Below are 18,821 nucleotides of genomic sequence, written 5' to 3' on the forward strand. Positions count from 1 at the left end.
CATTATTAAATTATATCCCCCCAAAACCCTATGAGGAAATTAAAGATTAGAGAACTTAAGTATTTCATCCATTATCACATAGTTAGAAGTGGAAAAGTTGAGATTTGAATTCGAGTCTATCTGACTCCAGAGCTTGAATTCTCAACTGCTATGCAATTGTAAGCACATTAAAAAAAAAGTTTGACATACAGATATGTTACAATGATTATAACAGTTCAAAGATTTATATGTTGAAAAATGAATTTACCAAACAACCAAAACTTTATAAGCCTGATCTAATATTGTCCCATAACAAAGAATATCTGAAATCCTCAGGGCATCTGGTTTGTGTCTGGTTTTCCTTAATCTTTAATGATGGGCAAATCCAATGCATTATGTAAGCCCATTTATTCTCAAGAGATGTAGATACCTCTTAAGAATTGGATGAAAATGCATTCACTTTTCAGGCTACTGAGTTGCATTTTAGTTCACCGAGGCAGTAAATTAGTGTACAGTGTGCAACAATGGTAGTGACTTAAAAAATAAATATTTGATATAAGCCACTGCATTCTCTTGGAAAAAAAAAAGTAATGGATTAAATCTCTTAGGAGTCCTTAGCTTCCCAAAAAGAAGTAGGAGGAAGAAATTTCCTTTGGTCTGGAAATATCTTCTGTTTCTTGCTGGCTATATTTGTTTAGCTCTTTAGTTGTTCATTTGATTAGATCTTGTGGCTCCCAAAGCTAAGGTTGAGAGTTTGATCCCTACAGAGGCCACTTAAATTTAGAGAACAAAAAGCTCTATTCTCTGCTCTCAGACCTTACCCCAAATCCCTGCCAGGTGTCTGCCCTCTGGGCAAAATGAGAAACTGGCACAGGGGTGCAAACATATTACTGTATTAGGAAATAACAAAAGGGCACCCCTCTATAATGGTGCTCTTTCTTTTTTATGTGCTCACAATATTTTGATATAATTTATAGTGTATAGATACTATACTTTTTACTTTTACCACAGAAAATCTGAGGCAAACTATAACAAGCACTGCAGTGCCAGTCATAAAATCCATTATACTTTCATTCTAAGTTCAGAGATTTTTTTACTAGTTGACATTGTTCTCTTGGTAACAAACAATAAAGAAACCCATCTTCTGAGTGATACTAATCTGCATCTTTAAAATAGGAAATAGCATAATACCAATCAGTCAAAAATTGAGCAGAATTTTCATATTAATAAAAGACATTAAACTATTTAAAAATAATTCCACACACAATATAACATTATAATAAAAATGATTTTCGACATATGCTAACAATTTTGTCAGGAAAACAAGTTTTACTTTAGGCCTTCCTAATTTTTATTTTCCTAATTTCTTGACACTAAAAATAGTTTAATACAACAAATAAAAATCTTTTTATGTCAAATGCTTGCCTAACCCATATAAAATCATTTTAATTTTTGAAGAAGTAATATTTCCTATTTTAAGTATGAAGTATGAATTAAAACTTATTTAAATTACAGCAAAAGTTTTATAAAGATTAATAAAATTTAAGTACAGTTTAACATAGACTTTCATTTTTCAAATGTCACAAATATCTTTTATTATTTGTAGATTTATTTCTTTTATGAAGTAGTCAAATGAATCAGCTCACCCTTGACTGTAACAAAATACTGTTTGGTGACTTGTGACAGACAGGGTTTTAACCTCTGACAGCGAGATTCATTGTGGAGCAAGAGCCAATCATAGATCCTGACGACACTTGTCTCATCTAAGTTGGAATATAAAAAGCCACTTGGAATACAGTATAAAAGATTCACTGCTGTGGCAAGTTGTCTCTCAGACTGTACATGCATTAAAATTTGGCGTGGCATTACTCAAAAGCAAAAGAAAAGCAAAAGAAGAGATAACAACAAGGAAAAAGATTGTATTGATTTTTTAAATCATGCAAAAATTGCAAATCTATGTTTATATTTATCTGTTTATGCTGATTGTTGCTGGTCCAGTGGATCTAAATGAGAACAGTGAGCAAAAAGAAAATGTGGAAAAAGAGGGGCTGTGTAATGCATGTACCTGGAGACAGAACACTAAATCTTCAAGAATAGAAGCCATAAAAATTCAAATCCTCAGTAAACTGCGCCTGGAAACAGCTCCTAACATCAGCAAAGATGCTATAAGACAACTCTTACCCAAAGCTCCTCCACTCCGGGAACTGATTGATCAGTACGATGTCCAGAGGGATGACAGCAGCGATGGTTCTTTGGAAGATGATGATTATCATGCTACGACGGAAACAATCATTACTATGCCTACAGAATGTAAGTAGCTCTATTAGTGTATATCGACAGTTCTGCTGACTGTTGTTCCAGTGTTTATGAGAAACAGATCTATTTTCAGGCTCTTTTTAACAAGCTGTTGGCTTGCATGTAAGTAGAAGGGAAAAGAGTTTCTTTTTTTCAAGAAACCATGAGAAATATATTAATGAGACTAAAATCTGCTGCATTGTTTCCTTATAGAGCTAATAAACTAAAAAATAAAATGCTTGCACAGCACGACTGTCACTTAGTTCAGTATGGCAAATATAGCATGCTCATGCTTTCATAGCCTAATACTACCGAGGCAAGGACTGTGAGATACTGTAACCAATGTTAACACTTACATGAAATTTTATAATTGCATTTGGTTGTCTAAAATATGCATTTATATGTTTTTTCACTAATAGAGGAAGAAACTTGCTAGATGTTTCAGCTTATTTGAGCACTGCTGAATACCTACAGTAAGAGTGATTTCTGTAATTCAAAACTGTCTCTCACAGTGTTTTTTATCCTTCACAAATTAAAATACTTAATTTTGAAAGCTGTTACACTAAAGAGTATGAAAAAAGTTTTAATGTATTAGTAAGAGCAATAATGAAGTAAACATAGCATAGTGATAATCATGAGCTAAGTATCAGAAAATGCCTAAGAAATAAACATTTTAATTGGGTAGGTTATAGCTCTTGAAGTTTCCTTGTACCTTAACCATGGTACTATTGTTAAGAGTACCTGGTTTGCATATTTCCAAGCAGATACATTCCTTAATAACCATCTAAAATATTTTATTCTTTATAATAGGAAGGGCTATTGCCTGTAGTATCAACATTGCTTTTGAAAGATAATATATTTCATACAATTCCTTTTGCAGTCAGCTCAAAAGAATAGTTTCTCCAGGAAAGGGACACAGGCACCTTGACAGAGAAGGCATGACAAGAAAGCTTCTGTGCCATGTCTATTATCTTGCTTTAACATAGTACTTTATATACTTTAAACAGGACTCAAAACCATTTCAAAATATTATTTCCCTTATTAGGTAATTAGGTTACAATGCAACAAATAATTTTCATTTAAGACACTGCTATCAAATAGTCCTGGAGTAGATTTACCTTTTTATAGACAATTTTGGGAAAACAAAAGAAGATAAATTGTTAGTGCTTGTGCTTATACTGACAGACTGGCCCTAAAGACAATACTTCCTAACTTTTGAGATAGTATGAATAGAACATCTAAATTTTTGTGCTAATTCCCTGCTTAGTTTTGCTCCTTTAAAAGGCTAGCCCAGTGCCAAAACGTAACAGATGTACAATATTTTCTACTAATTCCCGAGGCTCAGCGACTTGCTCAGTGTGTCTTGTCCCCAGGTAATTCAGGCCTGGGGGAAGGGTTCCTTCTTCCAGACTGATTGGTACAGCTGCTCAGTAAGTGTAACTACTCAGATTCCCAAAGAATTCTAAGTGGTTGTTCCTCCACAGTGTCTCTTGTTCTCTCTAATCATCATCATTTTAAAATTTCATTCACTGTTCATTCCTTCCTAGAATTTTCCTTTGTCCAAGTTCTCTGGAAGAGGAATAGATTCCTCATCAACAGCTGAAAAAATATATATCTAAAAAATTCTGAAAAGCTAGGATAATTATTTTCTCTGATACTTTTTCTGAGCTATGAAGTTCTACATAGTATTTCATTTTAAAAGACTGCATATGCATACATTATCCTAACAGAAAAATGCTCAACTATTAATGGAGAGGGGTTTTGTTCATTTTCTTAATGGGAAATAGTTTTAGCAACTCTTTCTTTTTCTAATTCATTTATAGCTGATTTGCTAATGCAAGTGGATGGAAAACCCAAATGTTGCTTCTTCAAATTTAGCTCTAAAGTACAATACAACAAAGTAGTAAAGGCCCAACTGTGGATATATCTGAGACCCGTCCAGACTCCTACAACAGTGTTTGTACAAATCCTGAGACTCATCAAACCCATGAAAGACGGTACAAGGTATACTGGAATCCGATCTCTGAAACTTGACATGAACCCAGGCACTGGTATTTGGCAGAGCATTGATGTGAAGACAGTGTTGCAAAATTGGCTCAAACAACCTGAATCCAACTTAGGCATTGAAATCAAAGCTTTAGATGAGAATGGTCATGATCTTGCTGTAACCTACCCAGGACCAGGAGAAGATGGGCTGGTAAGTGATAACTGAAAATAACATTCTAACAACCTTATGTTTTTATTCATAATATGAATGAACAATAGTGAAAAATAATTATCAATTTCCTGTGCTCCTAAGCCAAAGGTATCTTACCCCAATGGTAGCCCTGTACCCAATAAAAGTAGATGAATAATTTCATAGCCTATGAAACTCTCCCTTGATATTCTTACTTTGCATGAAGATTTAAAAAAAACAATTACACCATAGTTATTAACTTCTTAAGGAATTCTTTTGAATTGGGAATAAAATAGAAAGTGCTTTCATTGATATGATTATATGAATAAAAATATGAACTCCATATAGTGTATTCTAGTATATAACCAACAAATCAAAACATTTTTTTCTCCCAGAAGGGTGCCAAATGTGTTAAAAATTTTTGGCTTAGCATAAAGCAGATAAAACAAACTTTAAAAATTATAATTAAAATAAAATTCTTTTATTTATAGCAATTAACTAAATGTGATATGTTTAGGCTTATATGTTATTAAATATATTTAAAGTCCTTCATGATAAATATGTTCATTACTTGCAGGATATTGATGCACTGATATATATAGATAGATTACTTTGTGGAATATCTCTAATAAAAATTTAATTTACAGGCTAGTTAACCTTTGCCATCTAGCTTATTTCTTAGCATTCTTGTGCAAGAGTTTACTTAGGGAATGCCAACTAATTTAATATCAGGCCAAGTAAATGACAATACCCTATATATAATAAAACTTAATAAAAACCATTTTAAAAGCCTAACATAAATTTAGGGTTACTCTTCTGGCTTACCTAGGCTTGTGTTTACTTCTATTTTTAAAAACTTGTTTAATGTGAGCATATCTTTTTATTTCCATCTATTAACATAATTTACCACAGAAGATTATACTTGCAAACAATAAACATAAGTTATTTTAAAAATCTTTAAAGGATCTGACTTATAAAGATTATATAATAGCAAATCAGATATACTTTAAATAAAAACATTCTTTAAAAGACTATACAATTTTACAAATGATTTTTTCTTCTTTAAATATGCTACATTAAATGTTGACTCCCAGAATGAAATTATTCTTTTTGACAATCTTAAATAATAATAACTACCAGGTCTATTTACATTTTGATATAGGATAAAAACTACTATCAATTATTTAAGAAAGTGTTCCTTTTTATAGGCAGCATCTTAATTATTAAAGTTGATAATGTGACAGGTTTAATTACTATTGAACAGGCAGTTAATATGATGTATTCCTCAGATTTTTCCATATAAAAGAAAAGAAAGTCTCAAATGCATTAAAACATTGGGGCAGAGACAGGACTAACAAATTATTATTTAAATATCTAAATAGAAACATTTTTCAGTGAAAGAATAAAGAAAATATCATTGTCTCTTCTTCTGAATCTGTCCTTCCCTTATTTAAAGGTTCTCCTTCCAACTCAATATATACAGCACCGCCTTCATCAGCCTACCTTCCTTTTTCCTGTTACAATCTATATAGTGCTGGGAGATAGCTATTTTGGTCTGGTTTTCATATCCAAGTTTCCCTGAGCAAAGACCTGGGGAATGGTGGATGGATGAATATACCTGTCCCTCCAGGGGTCATCAGACATATTTAGCCAGCATATTTAATCATGAAACATGAAGAATGGAAGTTCATCTCTTTCCTCCCTTTCCCACTTTGTATTCCTTCCCTCCCTTTCTCTGTTCCTCCTTCCCTACCTTTCTTTCCATAAATATTTTCAAGACATCTATCATGTGTCAGGCAGTCTGATACTCAAACTTAGAAAAACAAAAATTAAGAAGACTTAGAACTGATTTCAGGGGAATTTGTATTGCTATTATATTCTTTTGAGCCATAAGGGGAAAATCAAGCCTAGCAAATTAAATTTAAAATTCTAGTAAATTAAAATTCTTCATTGCTGTGCCTTTGAAAAATAAATGTGGTATAAGCAAAATGGTTAGTTTCTTTCTTGGATAATGACTTCTTAAGGTAGGTAGGAAAGTGTTTCAAAGTCTAAATTAGGGGAGGAGGGGACGGGTGTATACATACACAATGAGTGCGATGCGCACCTTCTGGGGGATGGACACACTTGAAGCTCTGACTGGGGGGGTGGCAAGGGCAATGTACATAATCTAAACATTTGTACCCCCACAATATGCTGAAATAAAAAAGAGAAAAAAGTCTAAATTACTATTATTGATTATTCTTTCCTTTTCACACAGAATCCCTTTTTAGAGGTCAAGGTAACAGACACACCAAAAAGATCCAGAAGAGATTTTGGTCTTGACTGTGATGAACACTCAACAGAATCACGATGCTGTCGTTACCCGCTAACTGTGGATTTTGAAGCTTTTGGATGGGATTGGATTATTGCACCTAAAAGATATAAGGCCAATTATTGCTCTGGAGAGTGTGAATTTGTATTTTTACAAAAATATCCTCATACTCATCTTGTACACCAAGCAAATCCCAGAGGTTCAGCAGGCCCTTGCTGTACTCCCACAAAGATGTCTCCAATTAATATGCTATATTTTAATGGCAAAGAACAAATAATATACGGGAAAATTCCAGCCATGGTAGTAGACCGCTGTGGGTGCTCATGAGATTTATATTAGGTTCACAACTTCCTAAAACATGGAAGGTGTTCCCCTCAACAATTTTGAAACTGTGAAATTATGTACCATGTACTACGGGCCTAGAGTATGCTACGATCACTTAAGCATAAGCTACAGTATATGAACTAAAAGCGAGACTATATGCAATGGTTGGCATTTAACCATCAAAATACAATAAAAAGTTTTAGGATTTCCAGAGTTTTTGAACTAGAAGGAGATCAAATTACATTTATGTTCGTATATGTTACAACATAGGCAAGGGAATGAAAGCAATTCTCCTTGTGTTCTGATGACTTAAAGGAGTATGCTTTAAAGTCTATTTCTTTACAGTTTCATTTAATAGTTACAGAAAAATCTATATATAGTATTGGTAAAATGCAGGATTGTTATACACCATTGTTTGAATCATCCTTAAACACTTGAATTTATATTGTATGATGGCATACTTGGTAAGATAAAATTCCAAAAAATAGGAATGGTACACCATATGCAACTTTCCATTCTTATTATAATTGGTATAGTATATTAAAAATCCATGCCAATGGTGCTAATACAATAATAGGCTGAATGAATGATGTTATCAGGTTTATCAAATAAAAAACATTCAGTAAAATACTAAGTTTCTCCTTACTTCAGGTGTATTTTCGTACACCTCTAAATGGGGAATGAATTTTCTTTAATGAAAGAAGAATCATTTTCCTAGAGGTCTGGTTTCAATTCTGTAGCATACTTGGAGAAACTACATTACCTTAAAAGGCAGCCAACATTTTTATTAAAATTGTGAAATTACATACTTGAAGTTAAATATTTGAAAAAGTATGTAATTTTGTTTGCAAAATTATAACACTGCCTTTGAAACATAGAAGTTTTATGATAAAATAATGGAAATGACTGATTCTATCAATATTGTATAAAAAGACTTTGAAACAATTGCATTTATATTATATAATATGTATACAATATTGTTTTGTAAATAAGTGTCTCCTTTTTTATTTACTTTGGTATATTTTTACACTAAGGACATTTCAAATTAAGTACTAAGGCACAAAGACATTTCATGTATCACAGAAAAGCAAATGCTTATATTTCAGAGCAAATTAGCAAATTAAATAGTGGTCTTAAAACTCCATATGTTAATGGTTAGGTGGTTATATTACAATCATTTTATATTTTTTTACATTATTGACATTCACTTATGGATTTATGATGGCTGTATAATGTGAATGTGAAATTTCAATGGTTTACTGTCATTGTATTCAAATCTCAACGTTCCATTATTTTAATACTTATAAATATTACTAAGAATACCAAAATAATTAACTCCATTATATGAAATGAAGAATAATAAACTGATGCTATCTCAGCAAGAACTGTTACTTTTATTTTATAATTTGATAATGAATATATTTCTGCAATTATTTACTTCTATTTTGTAAATTTGGATTTTGTTAATCAAATTTATTGTACTTATGACTAAATGAAATTATTTCTTACATCTAATGTGTAGAAATAAATTATATAATAAATTATATTAAAGTGTTTTCACATTTTTTGAAAGACAACAGTTTTTTATTATAATGATTATTCTAGATTTCTGATTTTTACTTTATTATAAAAGTCTAATGATTTAGTATAAAAGTTTGGTTTAGGAATTTTAGGTCTGCTACTCTAGTTCTCATGAGTGAAATTCTTATTAAATTGGTCCTGGCCAAGTCGTGTTACACATATGGAAGCAAGTACTAGTTATATCTGTTTCATTTCTCTTTATCTTGACCTGAAAACTATTTATATGTTTTCATAGGTTCAATTTCCAAATGCATTGCAACTGGCAAGGGTGTATAGTCCTAGAGTTACAAGTTCTACTGAGCCACAGGGATACAAGGAAGCTATGTTTTTTCCTAGTACTTGATGATACTGGTACACTTATCTGAGCTTTGGGGGCACCAATTTTCAAATTGAATAGCAAAACAATTATAAAGTATCTAGAAATCCTAAAGTGTAATACTATACATAAATATTTTTGAAGTGATCCCTCCTCTCCACCCCTACCAGTATATTAACTTAGCTATAAAGCAGTGACTAACTTTAGTGGGGGAGGTGATTAAAATTTTATGATGTTATGATTCCTAAATAATTTATAATATACATGTAAGTTTAATCATATTATTCATTATATAAGAAATATACATTTTAATTCAAATATATTATACTTGTTTTATCATTCATTCTAATAGCACCTATTAAAACTGTAATGTGATAAAAATCTAGTTAAAACATTACATGATCACTTTTTGAAATAAAACACATGAATACTACCAGTAATATAACTAAGAAATTAAACTATAGACAATGATATGCAAGTCATGATTTGCCTGGCATGTGACATACAGTGTTGAAATTTCATTTGCATGGTCATTCAGTTCCAGTTTACACACTGCAAAACAAATCAAAGCAAACTATACTATTTTGGCCATCCCTGAGTAAGATGTCAAGCAATACAAAAATGGTACTAAATTTAGTTCATTCATGTCTAGATGGCATTTTGCAGAGGACATCTTTGGAAAATGAGTATATTTACATTAGATAACATGCACGGTTTATAGCAAGATTATCTTTGTTGCCATTGAAAACACTAGCTCAAGGAAATATTTAAATATATTCTATTAGATTACATATCAAAATACTTCAATAAGTACCACATCCTGTCAAGAACACAGGACGTTCTTGAATGTAAGATTTTACGCATGAGGCTGCCCAATTTATCTGACAGGCATAAAATATATGTATTATGACAGACAACTCTCTAACAAGATAATTTATAAAAGTTGAATATCTCATGTCAATTTTAGCATTACACTAAATATTCCTGGTACAGAAATGTATAGCTTGACAATGAAGCAAAGACACACATGCTTAGTTTTCATTGATTCCAGTTTGGATTACTGTAAGAAAGAAAAGTTTTTAACAGTATAATGTTATTATTTCTGCTTCATGATAAAGGTGATGTTTTAAATAAACACATACATATATCTTCCTAAAAATTCACTTTAAGAAAATTTGCTTTTATTACATATTTATATACATACACTATAGGCAAAATCTATTCACTAGAATTAATCTATAGAAATCTAAAACATATTCCCAGATTCTGATCCTCAGGAGATCTGTTGGAAATTTCTCCTGAGAAGGCCTAATAGTTATTTGATTTAATTAATCTTAAACGTAACTTTAAATCAAAAATGTAAAAAAGATTAACCCATTAATTCACCCCTTTAATTTTTTTTCCTAACCATTCAAGGTTACACTATTAAGAAAATTTTTCCTACAAGTGTTATGTTGTTTTTTTTCCTAATGTCTTATGAAGGACACTATTCAGAAGAAAATTTGATTATGCGGTTTTGGCCATAGATCCTCCACAAGATTTTCCCAGATCCGCTCCCACAGACACCAGCTCTGACTAAGAAGCCAAATGTCTCTTGGCTCTATTCCCATGGAACTCAGAATTTTGGCATTACCTCTCAACCAGCCAAAAGCAAAACATGTCAATACAAGAAAGTTTGCCTGCATGATGTCATTAGATCCTGATAGTGTTGAGGTAGAATTCCGAAAGTGAAAATCAAGCATAAAACACCAATTTACTGAGCACACTGAGGTGACTGTGGGAGAAAATCTAAATTGTTAAATGGAAACAATCAGGCGGTCATTGAGCCAACAGCTTGTCTTTAAGTTCCAAGAATATCTTCCTGAGAAGCTGCATACTTCTCAGGCCACTCAAATAATGGAGTGAATTATATGGCTGCCTGCACCCTAGGTAAAGAATTCTGCTGAGGAACCCCAGGTCATCGTGGGCTCTGAACCAGGCCAGGTGCCATGGGATATAAATCATACATATATAAATTATTTATATGCATGATATCAAAGAAGAACAGATGAGGGTAGTCCTCCCTACATGTAGATCTGCCTTGTCAGCCAGTAAAATTGCCCCAAAGTCTAGAATCTATCAGGACCTGTGTCTTACAGTGAATTTAAGTTCCTGTCAGCTCCAGAGTCAGACAGAATTCCAAGGAAGTTGCATAGGACTGATGGGATTCGCATCTACTCATAGGGCAGGGTGCATCCCTATAACTGAAACAAACTGCACCAAGTGAGCCCCTCATGGGAGAAATAGCTCTACACCTGCAGTGCCAACAGAGCTCCTTCTCTTGCTGACTAAGATGTATAGACTATAAATAGTGAGCCCTATCCAGCTCCACCAGATGTTTGACCAAAGATTCCTGGCCCTGGACAAAGAAATCAGTGTCATTTCAGGGCAGAATTGGTGACAGGAAGTGGAATTTGGCCAAATATATGTTGACATAGCCTTACCTGGTATATTACCTGGTTAGTGTGTTTGGCCTTCATATATCCTGTTCAGCCTGGCAAAGAATAAACCACTCACAGGATCTTGGACAAGACCCCTGAGTATCTACTCACAGGAGAAAAGCACATCATACAGATTTTATTATCTCTGTTTTTAAAATGGGGAAGTTGAGGCTCAGGAAGGCTCATGACTAATTAGTGAATAAGGCAGGTGCACACATGGTGGGAAAAATGCACATACAAATGTAGTGGTACAATTTTTCACAGTCATTAATTCTGATGTGAAGAAACTTAACTTTTCAATTTTTATGGAACTTTTACTTGAAGCCCTCTTGTGCTGTATCACCATTTCTGCTTTATAGATACAACATCATTGAGAACTACTCTAACAATGCTTATCATTTCCCTGGGCCTCACTTAGAGAATCATGCACAATATGCCTCCTATTCTCCAAGGTCTGAACTTAAAGGAGGGACAAAATACGTCTCTACTTCCTTACATCCAGCTCAGCCTATAAGCTAGAGCATCAAAAAGACCAATGTCTGAAGTCTCTCTCTTCCCAACAAATTGTCCCCCATCAGCTCATGAGATCTTTATGTGAGAAGATATAGGACTAGTTCTGCCTGACTATATTTAATACCTGAGCCTAGACTCTTGAATTTGAAAGTTAAATACTTGTTACTTTTTTTTCTGATTCTCATCTGACAAGTAGCCCCAGGAAAAATGTAATCTATTAAAAACCATATTGTTAATTCTCACTAATGATAAAAATGTGAATTAAAATTATATGTCATTCTTTTATCTACAAAGGCACTAAATGTTTATGTTAATATATAGTGTTATTAGCAAGGGTGACCAGAAGTGAACACTTTGGGGTTAGAAAGCAGACAATGAATTCAATTAGAAATTACTAGTCTAGGGGAAAAGTGATAAGGGTCTGAATATTAACAGCTAACATTAATTGAGCACTTGCTATATTCCAGACATTGTTCAAAGTGTTTTATGTGATTATCTCACTTGCAAAGGAGGGACTATTATTATCTGTATTTATAGGTGAAGAAATTGAAGCACAGAAAGCTAAGTAACTTCACTAAGTTCATATAGCTAGTGAGTAACAGAACCAAGTATTAAATGTAGGTAGTTTGACTCCAGAAATTCACTCTTATTCACTATTGGGGCAGTAGCAACCATGGTAAAAGAATGTATTAGAAGCATGTAAAAGATAGAATCAACAGGACATGGAGAATTAGGAAAAGGGAGGAATCTATAAAGAATCTCAGGTTAAGTGGAGCATATTTTAAAAATACTTGCAGGCCGGGCGCAGTGGCTCACGCCTGTAATCCTAGCACTCTGGGAGGCCGAGGCGAGTGGATTGTTTGAGCTCAGGAGTTTGAGACCAGCCTGAGCAAGAGCGAGACCCCATCTCTACTAAAAATAGAAAGAAATTATATGGAAAACTAAAAATATATATAGAAAAAATTAGCCGGGCATGGTGGTGCATGCCTGTAGTCCCAGCTACTTGGGAGGCTGAGGCAGTAGGATCGCTTAAGCCCAGGAGTTTGAGGATGCTGTGAGCTAGGCTGACGCCACGGCACTCACTCTAGCCGGGCAACAGAGCGAGACTCTGTCTCAAAAAAAAAAAAAAAAAATACTTGCAATCCAATTTTTTCCTTCTTGGAAATTGTTCCCCCTCTCCTCTGGTAGACTTTTGGTCATTGAGAGTAAAACACAGGGCTGAGGCTTATTGCCCCTGGAAAGTGAGAGAAAGCACTGTCTAGGATATTGAAATATGATATGATTTTTTTTCTGGGTTGGATAAAGAGAGAGAAAAGGAGCGAGAAAGTGAGAGATGACATGCAAATGTCTGTGCTCTCTTTTAAGGGGTCAAACTTGGCTGAGAGAGGTAGGTAGAGTAGAAAAATCCAAACAAATCTAAGAATCAAAGAATATTGGGGCTGGTGCCCCGATTCCTGTGTAGTGTAGAGAGTCAGGAAGCTCTAAGATAATTCTCCTTTTTGACACGGTCCTATATCTAATATGGTGCCAGCGTGGTTGAGTAGAAATGACTGAGAAGCTGCCAAGACTAAGGGCATCCACACTGGATCCTGACTCTCCAGATGGTTTCTGAGAAAGCATCTAAGAGCCACCATGTATCCAAAAGGGTACAGCTTGTTGCTCGGTACTCTTGTTGCTGCTGGATTGGCTACTAGGATTACATGTGGATGACAGAGCACAGAGACCTCATAACTGGAGACAACAGCATGGTCATCAACAGCAGGTACCAGCACAATGGTTCCAAAAATAAAGTGAAACCCGAAACATATCAGTGGCTACCGTTACAAGACACTTAATCACCAGGGACCCCAGCTACATTAAAGCAGATGCATCAAGAGGAGAGGATAATGCCCTGAGACCAAGCAAAATAACCATCTTGATAAGTAGCCTGTGAGAGCCAGATAACCCTTCTGCAAAGCTAGGTGAGTCTTTCTGTTCCAGATGTATCTAGAAAAGCAGAATGGGGGTAGAGGAATAACTTTTTTAAAGTGAGAAATGCTATAAGATATAGTCTAAAAAACCTAAAACCTCTAATTTATTTTTAATTGCAGTAAAAACACATAATATAAAATTTACTATCTTAAACATTTTAAGTGTACATTTCAGTAATGTGAACTATATTTCACATTGTTATGGAACAGACCTCTAGAACTTTTTCATCTTATCAAACTGAAACTGTATATCCATTAAACAACAGCTCCCAATTCTATACCCTCAACTCCACCTGTAGCTCCTGGCAAATACCATTCTACTTTATGTTTCTATGAATTTGACTAATTTAGATACCTCATATAAGTGGAATCATATAGTATTGTCTAAAAAAACTCTAAATTTTTAATTGTAAATACAGGTAACTTAGCAAGCTCAAGCATTTTCCATCTTTAGAGGGAGTAGAGTTTTAAAAGCAAGATGAGAGCAGTTAAAGAAAATAAATAAGCTACATCTCTTCAGTATCAGTTTGTGATTATTATAATTGAACCCCAGTAGATGCGGGATCACACCATAGATCCTAAGGAAGAAAGAGTATCTCTGTCTCAGGAGCTTGACCCTGGCTCAAAAACAACGTAGATGTCAGCTGAGCCTTATCTCTTGCAAAGCCCATGTGTCTCCACAATGGTTTCCTTAGTCCTTTTAAACAGTTCTTAACTTTCTCAGTATTAGCTACAGATACGCCTACGTTGGCTATGGAGTCTATTTTCTAAACATGTCCCCGACCACTGTATTTAAGACCTGAGTTGTCTCTGCATTCCCCCTCTAAAAGTCTCAATGCTTTGAAAATTCAGAGTCCAAGTAAAAGGACACCCCCCTTCCAAGGTCTGCATAGCATTTTCTTCACAAGTTCCTGGACCTCGCCTCAGGTTGACTTGGATTTCTAATCTAAAATTTATAATAACACTATGATGCAGATCGAGGCTGTGTCTAAATTCTTGGGTATGCTAGACAGGTTCTGAATGACTATGGCATTTGGTCCAAATAAATATTAGTGTGGACCATGTCCATTTTCTAGCCTGGGTAGTTATGCCAAAGAATCAGATCAAGTCTTAAAAATCCAAAGGAAACCAAGCGTGATTACCCAGTGGGTAGACTTCAAGGATGTCTGATCCCTAGGGGCTGAGCCATTTCAGGTCTTACTGGAACTTTCTTCCAGTTAAAGGAATCATCAACAGCATTGTTATCAAGCAGCTATTTGGCCTTCTCTGATAATAAAATGAGACCTCAGAATTTCTTGGTTTATTAATTATGTTGTGCTATAAATTTCAAAGACAGTTTTAATATATAAATGGCTTATTATATAAATTGCCAAAATTTGGTTATTAGCATGGAGTAATTCCTATCTATTCATATGACAGATTAGATAGTGCTTGCACCTTGCTAAAGCAGGCTGTGTACTTGGTCTTTTAGGAGGTTGTTCAGCAGTTTTAATTTAACCTGTTATGCTGAAGGGGTACGCTAGATAGAGATCGAGTATAGGGCCTCATTAGGGCACCCAATAAATGGTAGCTGAAAGTGAAATGTTGATGATAATAATATATATGAATCTATTCTATACCACACCAAAGCAAGAACTAAGTAAAGCACCTTTTATTTTCTAATAAAATTGAAAATATATCATAGATTTAAATACAGGACCTTCCAAAACTCTGATGACTAACAAAAACACTGCCAAAAATCTGGAACTCTTGACTTAATCAAACTATTTCACCGGGTTAAAGGATGCCATTGTTTATGCTTTCTTTCCAAAATGCTTAACGGCAATGATACTTTTTTAATTAAAAAAAATCTATTTTAACTCTACATACAAGGCTCATTTCTTCAGTGGCAGCTTCATTTAACCAGAAAAATAAATCTGCTGTGATCTGCAGTCTTGTAAGATATAGGCTGATTAAAGCCATGATTTTCCTAAATTCAAACATGCTGCAAAGATCAAATCTGCTACACTGTGCTGTGGCCACAGCCACATTGTGGTTTGGGGAGCATGCCGTTGGCGGCTGTACTGCAGTCTGTCCAAGAGAATGCTGTCCAGGAGCTTGCCAGCAGGAAGCAGCAAGAAGTCCTGACAGTTGCCTAAGTGAGTCTTATTGCTCTGAGTAATAAAAATAACCAAGCACTTTAGATCAAATATTTATTAGTAATTTAAAACTAATTTTACACAAATTTAAAACTAAAAAATTTGGATACCTTTTCTCAGGGGAAAATTTTGCACTGAAATGCACTGATATTTTCACTGGCATAGGATGCTACTTTGGAAAACAGTTTGGCCATTTATTATAAAAACAAATATACTTATCACGTGATCTAGCAATTCCATGCTTAGGTATTTACCCACGAGAAATAAATACATATGTCCACACTAAAATCTGTTTATCAATGTGCAGAGTTGTTTCACTCATAATAACCCCAAATAGGAAACAATCTAAATGTCCATCACCTGGTGAATAGATAAACTAATTGTGGTGTACCCATAAAATGGAATACAACTGAACAACAAAAAAGAATAAGTTATTGATATATGCAACATGATGAACGAATATCAAAAGCCCTATTTTAAGTGGAAGAAGCCAGGCAGAAAAGGCTACATACTGTTTGAACCCACTTGTATGACGTTTGAGAAAAAGGCAAAACTCTAGGAACAGAAACAAATCAGTGGTTGTCAGGAGGTGGCGGTGGGTAAAGAGATTGACTTCAAGGTAGTACAAGGGAAAAGTTTGTAGTAATGGAAATATTCTATATCTTGAACACATGTACAACTGTATATGTTTGTCCCAATTCTTCATATTTTATAATTAAAAAGGAACTCATAGGCTGGGCACGGTGGCTCACGCCTGTAATCCTAGCACTCTGGGAGGCCGAGGCAGGAGGATTGTTTGGGTTCAGGTGTTCAAGACCAGCCTGAGCAAGAGTGAGACCCCATCTCTACTAAAAATACAAAGAAATTATATGGACAACTAAAAATATATATAGAAAAAATTAGCTGGGCATGGTGGCGCATGCCTGTAGACCCAGCTACTCAGGAGGCTGAGGCAGAAGGATTGCTTCAGCCCAGGAGTTCGAGGTTGCTGTGAGCTAGGCTGACGCCACGGCATTCACTCCAACCTGGGCAACAGAGCGAGACTCTGTCTCAAAAAAAAAAAAAAAAAAGGAACTCATTATATTTTATATAAATGAGACCTCAATAAACCTCCTTTTAAAAAAATTATTTGGGGCAGGGACAACGATTTGAGGAATAGACGAAAAAAGACTGGCCATGGGTTGATAATGATTAAAGGTGGGTGATGGGCCAACGGGGATTCACCAAATGATTCTACTTTTGGATATGTTTAAACTTTTCCATAGTTAACAGTTAAAATTTTTTTGCACTGTAGACTGCTAGGTTTATGCCATTTACAGCCCTTCAACCAACCTGCTCTACTCTTCCCTAGAGCACAGTATAAAACTTGTGGAACTTCCACACAGTTGATCCCCCAACATGCCCATTAGCTGTCTTTTCAACGTATATACACAAATTAACAATCATTAAAACTACCTTAAAAGCCATAGTTGATAAAATTATGGTGAGGATTTTAAAAATTGAATTCATTAGAAGCAAAATATTTAAATGGATCTCTGTAGATATTTCTCTAGGTCTTTTAGAGCTTATCTAAGCATGTGACAAAATGTTTATTTAAACATAACAAAAATGAAAGGAATTGAGCTGTATTTATTCAATCATTCTCTCAATAAACATCTCTAAGTGTCTACTGCATGTTAAACACACCGTAATCTCTCTGGTGTTCCACAAATACATGTACAACCAGCCACAACACAACTGCTGAGTGTATGGAAAGAAAAATTAATGCTGTCTAGAGTGGAGAGTGGATATGGGTGAGGAGAGATGGTGAGAGGACTAGAAAAGAATCTACAGACACTTGAAACCTAGAAAGATGTGTTAGAAATTTACTTGGCCAGAAGAGAGGTGTGGATGGGAGGATAGGAAGGAAAGGAAAAAGAAAGAGAGCAGATTCCAGGAAGATAAGACAGCATGACCAAAGATATGAAGGCAGGGTACAAAGTATGTTTGGGGAATGTCTAGAATAATTATACAAAAGCAGCAAAGCAAAACTGAATAATTCATTTATAATTGGCCCAGTCTGTTACTATGGAGGCTATGAACTGCTCAGTTTATAAATGCATATTGCTAATGAATTCATGAATTTATTCTACAAATAGATAAACTGGTTTTGTCCCATGGTCAAAAGTTATGTCCATAACTCTGGTCAGCTATTCTGCAAAGGCATGTTGTTAACCATGAGGCAAAACTGTGGACATGTATTTATTGCTTCTATTGGAAAACCAATTTAAACTTCATGTCATCATTATTTTTGCCTACAAGCAAACACATTTAAAATGTGCTCTTTTTAGTTTTTCCTTAACACTCTAGAAAGATTTGTCTAGAAAAGGAGACTAATTTGCTAATTAAAAAATCAATGTAGCTAGTAACCAAGGAGCACTACTAAGTTATTCTGTAAGCAGCACAATCATGTTCTTGCTAGAGAGTAGAAGCTAGAGTGTATGCAATTAACAAAATTATTATATTATTATTGAAAGTCTGCTTTTTTTCCCAGCTCACTAAAATCTTGTTGCTGACAAGGTGGGGATAAATTTGTGTACATAGACCTGCATGCCATCATGATCCTTTAGTGAAAAAAAGGTAGTTTTCTCCTCACTGTACAATATCAGTGAGTATCAATCCTTTTCTTTCTCTTTTCCCTCATCCACTACCAACTAGGGAGAGTTGAGTGGACTTCGTTCATTTCTGACTCTTTAGTA

At 34.5% G+C, this 18,821-nt stretch overlaps 1 protein-coding gene across 1 annotated transcript; it reads left to right on the plus strand.

Annotated features, from left to right (window-relative positions):
• The first annotated feature begins 1,783 nt into the window (after positions 1-1,783).
• MSTN (myostatin) lies at positions 1,784-8,463 on the plus strand. The gene is made up of 3 exons (XM_045558954.1): positions 1,784-2,289; positions 4,098-4,471; positions 6,708-8,463. The coding sequence occupies exons 1-3, from the start codon at positions 1,917-1,919 to the stop codon at positions 7,086-7,088; spliced, it is 1,128 nt and encodes a 375-aa protein (XP_045414910.1). The 5' UTR covers positions 1,784-1,916; the 3' UTR covers positions 7,089-8,463.
• The last annotated feature ends 10,358 nt before the right edge of the window (positions 8,464-18,821 follow it).

This window comes from Lemur catta, chromosome 8, assembly GCF_020740605.2.
Source record: "Lemur catta isolate mLemCat1 chromosome 8, mLemCat1.pri, whole genome shotgun sequence".
NCBI classification, from domain to species: Eukaryota; Metazoa; Chordata; class Mammalia; order Primates; family Lemuridae; genus Lemur; species Lemur catta.